Genomic DNA, 11439 nt, shown 5'->3' on the forward strand with positions numbered 1-11439 from the left:
TCAACATTGTCCCCTGCTCACTCTGATCGCAGGCAGAGCAGGGTTCAATGAAGTGAGTTGTCTTAAGCACCCAGTGCCTGAGAACAGTGTGAATAGTACTGGCTTTTCTCAGGCGCTGCTACATGTGATACTGATGTGGTACAGGGTTGTCACACTTATGAAACACACGTATACACTGACACACGGACACGACTATCTCTGGTGCTTGTTTTTAAAGTACTGGAAATATCAAGAGTTCATAGATGAAGTCCACAGGATCTCCAGGATTTAAGGAGTGTTTGTATGGAAGAGTGAGCCAAAATCACACCTGAGCAATGCATGTGACTAGTTTCTCCATACAGGAGGCATCTTGCAGCTGTCATCACCAACACAGACTTTTGCATGAAGTATTAATTACATTTCAGTAAGGCTATGTGCCCACGTTGCGTGTTAAAACGCACACTGAAAACCGGACTTCTTCCCAGAAATCGCGCGTTTTTTTCCGCGCAATTTCACCGCGATTTTGTTTGCGATTTTGCCGCGATTTTCGCGTGCGATATTCAAGCACTTTCCAAGCGATTTGAAGCATCGCTTGGAAAGTGATTGTCAGGTTGGTCACACTCGTCAAACATAGTGTTTGACAAGTGTGAGCAGCTTTTTACTATTGAGGCCGCCTATGCGGCATCAATAGTAAAAGATAAAATGTTAAAAATGATAAAAAAATTAAAAAATCGGAGTATATTTACCTTCCGTCGTCCCGCGCTGCCATCCCGGGCCTCAGCATTCCCAGTAATGCCTTGCGAGACCTGTGATGACGCTGGTCTCGCGTTACTATAGCGATCTCGCGAGACCGCTAGAGTCACGCGAGACTATGTCATCATAGGACCTTGCCGCAAGGCATTACTGGGAACGCATAGGCCGGGAATGCAGCGCGGAACGTCGGAAGGTAAATATACCCTGATTTTTTATTTTTTATTCTTTTTTTTTACAGGGGTATGGTACCCAGGGCCTGGAGGACAGTCTCCTCTCCTCCACACCGCGGGTACCAACTGCATATGAGACGCTTAACTTCTCGCATGATGGGCATAGCCACATGCGGGAAGTAAGCGATTCTCATGCATTCCTATGGGTGCGGAATCGCGGCAATTCTTTGCGATTCCGCACAAAAGAATGAGCATGCTGCGATTTTTTCCGCAATGCAATTCCACCATGGAAAAAAGCACAGCATTAGCACAGCATGTGCGGAATGCCATAGGAATGCATGGGGTGCGTTCTGTACACGATTTTTAAACGTTTTCGCGCCGAAAATCGCAGCAAAAACGCTTAAAAATCGCATCGTGGGCACACAGCCTAAACGTGTTCAATACTTTTTTCCTGTGTTATTTATCATTATTACACATAACATAATATATGGCCACCTATGGGTTGATTTCCTTGCCTGTGAGGATTGGATGGGTTTTTACCAACATCTGGTGAGGATTTCATGTCAATAGCTCTTTTAGAAATATATTTACTTAGAAAATTTGTGATGGGTTTAATACTGATTTCACCAGCTATACATATTGTACGTACATGCACAGCACACGGACTGATAAATCCCAGATATAGTGAGTACACCATAATTCTTGTCTGAACTGCTCATTGCAGAAATCTCCTTCTATTATTTTCATCTAAACAGAGCTGATGCTGAGGTCAAGTTACAACAGCTAGTGAGAAGCTCCAGCTGTTGTAACTTATCACATCCTGTGCCGTCCTATTGCTACTATAATATTTAGTCTTCCATGATTGATTAGAGCACATTCATTTGTATAATGTAATTTCAAAGGGTTATCTTTTTTTTCTTACTTCTTTAGAAGTTCTTCTTATATATAATTATACCATGAAAAAGGTTGTTGTAAACATATTCTGATTGTATTAATTAAGATGACGCTAACTTTTTGTCTTCTTTTTTCAACTTCCTGACCGATGTAGACTCGAGAGGAGTGGCAGTATGTCTTCCTTATCGCGTCCCTCGTTCACTATGGTGGGGTGATCTTCTACGGTATATTTGCATCAGGAGAAAAGCAGCCATGGGCAGAACCAGAAGAAACCACTGATGAGAAATGTGGGTTCATAGATGAAGATGAGCTTGCTGAGGAAAGTGAAGATCAACCTCAAGGCTACGGGGGGTACGGCAGCTATGGCGCCACCAAAAGCACAAGCTTCCACAATGGCGGTTGGCCAGCGGAGTGGGAGAAGAAGGAAGAATACATTCAGGACCAAGGAAAAGACCCCTACCTTTATGGGACAGCAACAGAAAGGGACTTATCATGAAAATAAAACCCATACAGAAGTCTAAGTAAATCAATAGCAATGTCTCCACTCCAAGTGAGAGTGAGCAAGAATTTTCTGAAAGGTGACCAGTGTTGCCAAGCCTCCCCACTTTACATGATCATCATGGCTTCCTCTCTATTGTTTTATTGCATTATTATTTACCATAAGGGGTTGCTGGTAGTGTCCCACAACCAACCTTATCATTTTTTTTGTGGTGTCCAAGGGTCCATTCTGTTTCTGGTATCAGTGATTTGCTTGTTTCTTGTGTAGATCGTCACAAGGCACGCGTCTATCCAATGTTCCGTCACTCGTCTATGTGTGGAAGCAATAACTAGCGAATGCGTGAGGTTTATCATTGAGTTGAACACTGATTTACCTTAATTTTTGTGAGCCATTGGTTGCTAATAAATGTTTGCGAGCCAGAGATCAAAAAGAGATGGGCACTTCTCCCCCAAAATGCACACCACTCCAGACAAGGCTGGACACCAAAATATTATGGAACATTTTATTTCTTACTTCTATTTATTTTCAAAAACATATAAAGCTAAAACGTATTTATTTAAAAGGTAAAATAAATATTATTTAAAAGTATATATAGAAAAAAATAAATATGTATACGGAAAAAAGAGGTCTCCTCACGTGGAACAATATATGATCACCTATGGAAGTCCCTCCAAAGGGGTGGTTTCTTTACCTCTAGGTATGTGTTGGGGGGGTAAATGTCCATTTGGGTAGGGGATGAGTGGTATCTATTTGCCATTGTGGTGGGTATTGTCATTTTCCAGTCTTTGGGGCTTACTTTGTGATTGGTGAAAGTGATCGCGTACCTGTTGTGTGTTGTTGTGTGCTTGGCGATGGTGGGTCAACTCATGGCATGCTTTGTTCTCTCTTGGACCAACATGGTGGCAAAAAAAAGCAAAAAAAATATCAAAACCATTTACATTACTTGTCAATTATATTTTATTTTATCTGTTTTTTTTTCATTCTAAGGATTAAGTTAGCGTCCCCTTGTCCAGAGAATGAAAAGTGCATTACATTAGAGTTTTCTGTGTGGCCTCATTGTACATTGCAGTAAATTTGGCGTAAATTGTGCCCTCACCAAGAAAAAAATGATTCATTGTTTCCGTTTTTAATAAATACCAAGCATTTTAGACTCTCATGCCAAAGCCCTTTTATGGACTTTTCAGACCTTATCCAAAGATGACAGATGTTAACCTGTTAAGCGCTGTAGGTTTTCTCCAGTTCTCGGCAATTTTTAAAACTCCAGCAGTATAAGAGCTATAATATCATATGTCTTCGATGCAGATTTTGTGATCAGAGGCTTTACAGTCTTATCTAAGCATGATCCTAAGCAATAGAGCGATCGTTACATTGGCGTCCACTAAGTCATCAACCTAATCTGGTGCATTCTACGCATAAAGCTTACAGCGGAGGGGAGAACTGGAGCTGCGGAAGGATAGGTGTCCTGGGAGGGGTGATGGTTTTGAAGATAAAATGACTTAAACATGTGCAGTAAATGTACATAATAAAAAGATATTCCGATTCAGATCGTAGTGCTTGTTTTATTTATATTTGACAAAGTATGACATTTTTCACTATTTATATATATATATATATATATATACTGTATATATATATATATATATATATATATATATATATATATATATTGTAAAGTAGCACTGTCATTCAGGTAGGGGATACTCGCTAGGCAGCCGATAAATCAGGTCCGGCACAGGTTTCTCAACATATCTCAGTCCATTCGGTTTATTATGCAGCATAAACCATCAATAGCAAGAGAAAGTTCATATTAAAACAGTATAACATCCATGACAGAGCTCCACTCTGTTAACCCTGTGGTCACACAGGCTTTGTTATCTCCGGTACACAGGCTCTCTAGCCTCACAGTTATTTCCCCTGTCCGGGTTACCTCACAGCTGCTGCTCAGTGCAGGCGTTCATTCCCTCTCCTGGGAACTCTCAGACATATGCAGCCATGATACACAGCGTCCCCACGTGCACTCAGGAAGGCAGACTTACCTTCCTGCAGTCGGTCTGATGAGACCTTTCATACGGACCAACCTGGTCCAAGCATTCCCTCATGTGACCTACCCTGGTCGCCTTATATGGTCCATAGCCACACCCACCAGATCACATGGCTATGACCTCATCACAGGTCCTACAACCATTCATACACATACTTTATTATGGGCGATTTAGACACCCGCCCCTAGGTGGGTTTGTAGGTGATTGATCCCACCTGTCTCACCAACCACCTGAAGGCTTCTCCTTAACACATTGAAACAGAACATCAGCAGTAGCTCTGCTGATTAGCACATAATCAAGCCTTCATGCCAAGGCCACCCACCTTGGGATACATAACGGTCATTTAGGACCCTGCTCCTATTACCAACCTGGATATGGCTATACGCCCGTCCTGGGACACCCACACAGCGCCCCCTAGCGGACACAGTGGTCACTACACCACAATATATATGTACTCACACAGTATATATATATATATATTTACAGTCACATATATTTATATATATAAAAATAAATGTATATATATATACTTTTTCTTTATATTTTATTTAAAAATAACTCGAAGTCATATACAGCTCAGCCTCTGTTCACATCTTTGTATTACCCTTAATTTCAGGGGTTCTGATACTTTTTAGTAACCTAGAAAACTTGATTATAAGTACGGTAAATATGATCCATTGGGACTAATTGGGATCCATTTGGCAATAAATTAGTCATAATGTTCTAATACACAGTAATCTCCAGCGATCTCAGGCAGGAAGGTGGTTATAAAAATTATTCCTTTAATTGTTTCCATTAAAAGAGCATGTTACAGGTAGTGGATACTCCAGTGGATGGAAAAAATCAACTCAAAAGAGTCTTAATCATGATTGAGACTCTTTTGAGTTGAAATGAGTTGGAATTTTTACGATCCACTGGGGTATCCACTACCTGTAACATGCTCTTTTAACGAAAAGAAATAAAGGAATCCTTCTGGGACCAGGAATCCTTCTTCTGGAACCAGTGCAGCAAACAATCCAGGAGACACATGGTTAATAAAAACCAAACCTGCTTGTCCAGTATTTACAAGCAGGTTTAAAGGATAAGGCCCAACAGGTTGTCATCTTTCCCACAGGTACCGGATACAACTTCAGCCCTGGTTCTCGGGTTAGGTAGCACATCCCCTTCTCTGGCTTTCCTAGCCCTTGGGGATCTTCCTCACCTCTAGCAGCATTTCTGTATGGCGATACCTTCCCCCCATGTAGTCTGACTCTGTCGGGATCCCTCAGATTACTCTTTCATCTGAAGGACCGATGTTCTTAGGTGTGAAGCACCATATGTCTCTAATCAATTGCTCCGTCGAGAAGGATAACACAGACACAAGCTGTATAAAACCACTCGGGATGCCTATCAAGACGCCTCTGGCTTATCAGTTAGGCTTCCGTCTTTTATAGTAAAGAATTTAGACATTTACAGACATGCGCAGTATAAAAAATGATTTCACAACTTGTTTTCTACAAAGAAAGTTATGTAGGCTAAAAAGCAGAGGTATTTGACCTTGGTTCACAAGGGAGATGTCTGAGACATCTCCTCGAAGAACAGATAAGGTTTTAAACAAGAGAATGCAACATAGACAGAACTCAATTTAACTCCTTCAGTTCCTATCATTCCCCCCTTTGTCATCTTCATTTTCCACAATCTGGAACACTGGATCCTGCAACAACAGCGGATAGTGGCTCGTTCACCAGGTACTATCCCAGGCCGACGGGTTGCCCAAGGGAGACAGGTCTTCTACCTTCTCCATCCCCCAGATACTGAAGCCACGTCCATCATTGCAAGAGTACGCTCCTTCATGCCAGAAATGAGATGTCAATTTAGGACTCAAAGGAATAATAGTTAAATTCTTGTTGTTTACAGTCAAACTTCCTTATCTATTTCTACATCTTTTCTTGCATACAGAGATACACCAAAAAACAAGTTTCAATAGCACATATATTACGAAGATACAAACAACAATGATTTTGGTCAGCAACGGTGGTGTTCAATATATCCAATATATCCCATATTTGGTCATCTAAGTAATCTGTAGCCCTGACTAATTTATCCCTCATTTGAGTAATCATAGGATAAATAAAAATAGAACTGACAATTTTATTAGCCACACTCATCTGCACTATATGTGGTCTCCCAGAGAGGCGAGGTGTATTGTCAGCAGCTCTTTTGTACAACGTGTGTTTAGGTATGCTCTGAGTATTCAACTGGTCATTCGGAATAACAAAGGTAGCTGGAGTCAAACGACCCAGAGTACAAGCACCTTTTACCCCTACTGGCAACCATTTATATGCATTGTCTCCACATATCCAGTACATGTCACTAGGTAGGTCCCATAGGGCTGAATGTTGTAATACCAGTCTATGAACTAAATCTATGAACGCAGATACATTCTGAAGCATACACCAATTTGGAAGTTGTCCTAAAGGGCTACAATACCCTACATCGGGATTTCTACAGGTGGGAGTTCCTTTCTCATATCCAGATGACTCGTTGCAAGGTATATTACCTGAAATATTAAAACAAGTTTCATTATTGCCCTGGGGAAATAAATTGGAATACTCCCAGGACGTGTTATGCAACCTTCTTTCTAGCAGTATTGGTTTGAAGGCATCAGTAGAGTGGGAAGTTACATTAAAACTAACTTGTAGGCCATACATTGGAATTTGCCCCAGGTAGGATAATCGAGTTCTATTCCTGGGTACCCAAGCCCCCCCTTTATATGCCAGATATTGAAGGTATGTATTACCTCCTGAAAGATTACCCTGCCACCAAGGGTATCCTACCCATCCCACAATAGGTATTCCAACAGTTGTGTTCCATAACTTCACATTATTTGTGGCATTATTAGCAAGTGTATCAGAACAACTGGTCCAGGCAAATAATTCCTCGGGTGGCACAGGAATAACAAGGAACGGAATACTAGTGGCTGATACTGGTGAATGTGTGCAGATCCAGCAAATGATTTGACCAATCATTCAGTAATTTTTCATGATGTTGTATAAACTTATTATTCAAGGACATTGGAGAATTTAGATTGTCCCACGCAGCTACCATTATTACAGATAATGCAACAAAACCAAGCCAAAACATTATGCACTCTTATGCTTTGTTAATTCCTGTGGCTAGTTTGCAATGCGATGCGTGGATCCAGGTTGGTCGTCCTTCCAACTTAACAGAAGTAGGCGTTGTTAGGAGTACTTGGTAAGGTCCTTGATATCGGGGTTCAAGGGTCTTTCTGGAGTGTTTCTTGACATATACGTAATCACCAGGTTGTAGACAGTGAGTTCCTTCCACACTATCTGGATCTGGAATGGAAGAGAAAACTAGAGAATGCATTTGAGTTAAATGCTTTTGCAACTGGATTACATAACTTGTCAAATTATCCACATTGAGTGTTAAGACCTGTGGGTAGTACAACCCTGTGTTCGGTGGTCTTCCAAACAGTATCTCGAAGGGTGACAGTTTAGTTTTCCCCGTGGGTGTGTACCTTACTGAGAATAATGCTAATGGGAGACACTCTGGCCATGGTTTATGGGTTTGTTCCATGGTTTTCTGTATTTTCAATTTTAGTGTCCCGTTCATTCTCTCTACCTTCCCTGAACTCTGTGGGTGGTAGGGTGTATGAAATGCTTGTTCTACACCTATCATTTGCATTACATTTTGCATTACCTCAGCAGTAAAGTGTGTACCTCTGTCTGATTCAATTGTTTCAGGGACACCGAATCGTGGTACTAGTTCCATCACCAGTTTCTTTGCAGTGGCTCGAGCTGTAGCCGTTTTCACCGGGTAGGCCTCTGGCCATCCAGAGAAGAGATCTACACATACTAGGATATTTGCATACACTCCTACCTTGGTAGCTGTATGTCGTCAATCTGCCGTCTCTGAAACGGGTAGAGAGGCCTAGGTGTCGCTTTCTTAGGGACTTTTACTGTTTTACCTGGGTTGTGCTGTGCACAGATGAGGCATGATTGTACAAGTTTCGCGGCTGCGCAACTGAAGCCAGGAGCGATCCAGAAGGCATCTACCATGGCACACATGTGACTTTTTGAGGTGTGATTGGGGCCATGTGCTGCTTGCGCCATGATTGGGAACAGGGACTTTGGTGGGCACATTTTATCCTTATTCTCCCATACTCCATTTGAGTTCAGCTCAGCTCCCAGTCTCCCTCGGTGTACCTTCTCTGTTTGGGCAGCCTTTTGCTGGAGGGATTTCAGGACATCTAGACCCAATGTGGCTGGAATACGCTGACTCCCCGCCACCGTCCACTGCTCTCTCTAGGCCGCCTTGTGCTATTTTAGCAGCCTCGTTCGCCCTTCTATTGCCCTCTACCTCCACGGAATCACCTTTGTGTGTGCTTTTACCTTGACAATGCCAACCTGGACTGGTAACATCAATGCCTCCATCAATTGTTTCACCAGCTCTGCATTTTTAATGGGCTTCGAATCTGTGAAAATATTAGCGACTTTACCTGCAGCGGCTCTACACGCCTCAGTGAGTGCCTTCAACTCTGCCTCCTGCGCCGACATGTGAGGAGAGAGTGGTTCCGCTTGGATTACCTCATGTGAGGATACTACTGCATATCCAGTGTAGAATCGTCCATCCTGGTGGTATCTGGGGCCATCTACAAAAAAGAAACTCAAAGTCTGCATTAGGAACAGGTTTTTCATGAATGTGTGCAAACCCAACTGTCTCCTGACTCATCAGTTCTTTGCAGACATGTTCATGCGTCATGTCAAAGTATCCTTCCTCACTTGCCAATACGGTCACCAATTCCCCCTTTTCTGAATCCACAGGCAGGAGGGTGGCTGGATTCAGAACGTTACATCTTTTGAGGAGTGACATACTCAGGAATTAGTAGAGCACACTCAAGTCAGAGCTATCTGGGCATAGACAGATGTTTTGGTTGAACTTGTAGGAGTATGGCATGGATGTCATGTGGGGAATAGATTGTCAAAAGAAACGTCAGTGTCATCTCACATGTCTTCCCTATTACGTCTCCACTTTTTTCCTTGTGCTCCAGCATACATGACAGGTTGTCTTATTGTCCTTGTTTGCTCAACTTCTTTAGCTACCTTAAGGAGGTCTTTCGGATCTACATGTCTCCATTCAGGTCTGGCTGTCTGTACTGCGTCTCGTAAGTCTTTGTTCATACCGTCAATGAATGCATTCACCAGTATTCTAACATCAAGTGGGTTTATGCAAATGTACCCCATGTCTGCCCATTTCAGCTGTAACCGTCCAAAGTACATCTCTACTCTCTCTCCTTTTTGCTGTGTCACATTAGTCAGGAGTACAGACTGCTCTGATTGTTCCACTGCAGCCCATTGTCTTAGTGACTCACAGTACGTCTCCCCAGATCGTGCAGATTTATCATCCATGCCCCAAGCCTGATTCTTTGTCACATCTGTGTGTCTTAATTATATGATCTAGTGCGTCACCTGCCTTTAAACTCACCAACCTCTCTAGGTCTGCCCAGGTACACTTATATGTCTGCTGTACTTCCTTTATGTGTCTGTAAAACGGGAATGGTTGGTCTTCAGGGGCAGGCAGCTGCTTCAGCAAAGCTAGCTGGTCAGAGGGGCTCCAGGGATAATACACCTGTATCTTTCTTATTCTAGTCACACTTCTAGGTCCTGATGGGGTTGGCCGTCTGATGTCTACTGTCAGCTTACTCCTCGAAGGTCAATGTCCCCACTACCCACTATCCACACTATTATGTCAGCTTCTTATGATCTTGTCTGGATAGGATTTAGTGCAATTCTCTTAGGTCAGTAGCACAGGTCACACAAATAGCTATTCAGTCTGGATTTGTCTGAGTCTGACCACAGTGTTTACAAGTCCATCTGTTTTGTCTGGGTCTCTGGTTACACTTTGTCAATCAAACATTCATAATACACCTTCCACACTGCTGCACATTCTCAAGCATCATTTATTCACTTGCTATTTTCTTCCCTTGTCTGTGCCTTTTTGTACATCCAAACATTCACACTCTGGTATTTTTGCCTTTTTCAATATTTGTCCCACTTGTTTTACTGCTTCCTTCCTTCTCTGTCTCTTGTAATTTGACACAATTTGCTATACAAATCAATCACACAACTAGAAGCAGGTTCAAACACATTAATGACCAAGCAATCACTTACAATTCCCTTCTAAATTAGGCACCATATCTTACTTTTAACTTCCAATCTTCAATTAAGTACTGTTGCTTTAAAATGCACAAATCTTTCAGCGCGTACCTTACGGATAGAATTACAGAGAATTTTGAGCACAGCTCACACTCAGCAGAGATAAGAGCGAAGGGAGAAGAAAAACTACGCAGCTCCATCCTTCCCTCCTCCCATCAGAATGCAGCGTCGTCCTTCACAGAATTCTGTAGTTCTTTAGACTTATCAAAATCAATTTCTACAAAGAAACTCAAAATCACGGGATTTCACTGTAAGGGCAGATAACTGTATAATGAGATTAACCATGCCTTGCCCTTTTTCTGGCCAAATACATTCAGGAAACTTTACAATGTAATGCCACATATAACACGAACTATATCATTACTCAATTCATTCAGTCTCAGATGTAGATTTGAAATATCTATAACGCATCTGTCCGGGATTCCACCACAACTAGAAAGGTCACAAATCTCTTGACACAAAAATGATGTGTGATGATTCATTCATACGTGCTCATTCACTGATTTTTTTTTTTTTTTATACTCAATTACTCATCTCTCATCTTATTCAGAGGTTCTCATAGACATATATACAAGGATTCACACAGCCTGACTATCTTGCACTTTGGATTTGATTAATACTTTTTCCAGGTTCTTTGCTGCACTACTTCCATATCTATCCTCAATTATATCACATAACCGATTTCCTTCTTCAGGTGTCTTTCCCTGACTGTTCCCCATTTTATCTTTTATTCTTATCCTGTTTCTCTTGTTGTCTTCCTGTTAGTCCCCTGCCTTAGGTGGTGTATTGGGTAAGCTCAAGACTAGGCTCTACTATACCTCGTTACCTTCTTCCTAAGGTGCTAACAGGCTAAATGGAGTGTCTGTTCCTCGGTGTACTACGTG

At 41.9% G+C, this 11439-nt stretch overlaps 1 protein-coding gene across 1 annotated transcript in view; it reads left to right on the forward strand.

The window, feature by feature from the left end:
* Positions 1 to 3838, forward strand: part of SLC17A7 (solute carrier family 17 member 7) — a 185944-nt gene extending 182106 nt beyond the window's left edge. The window contains exon 12 of the mRNA XM_073571000.1: positions 1951 to 3838. Coding sequence (XP_073427101.1) covers positions 1951 to 2292 — 342 coding nt within the window. The 3' untranslated portion in view covers positions 2293 to 3838. The remainder of the gene's footprint in view (positions 1 to 1950) is intronic.
* Positions 3839 to 11439: the final 7601 nt, after the last annotated feature.

The sequence above is a fragment of the Dendrobates tinctorius genome, unplaced genomic scaffold (assembly GCF_039654945.1).
Source record: "Dendrobates tinctorius isolate UK_male_01 unplaced genomic scaffold, ASM3965494v1 ptg000028l, whole genome shotgun sequence".
Classification (NCBI taxonomy): domain Eukaryota; kingdom Metazoa; phylum Chordata; class Amphibia; order Anura; family Dendrobatidae; genus Dendrobates; species Dendrobates tinctorius.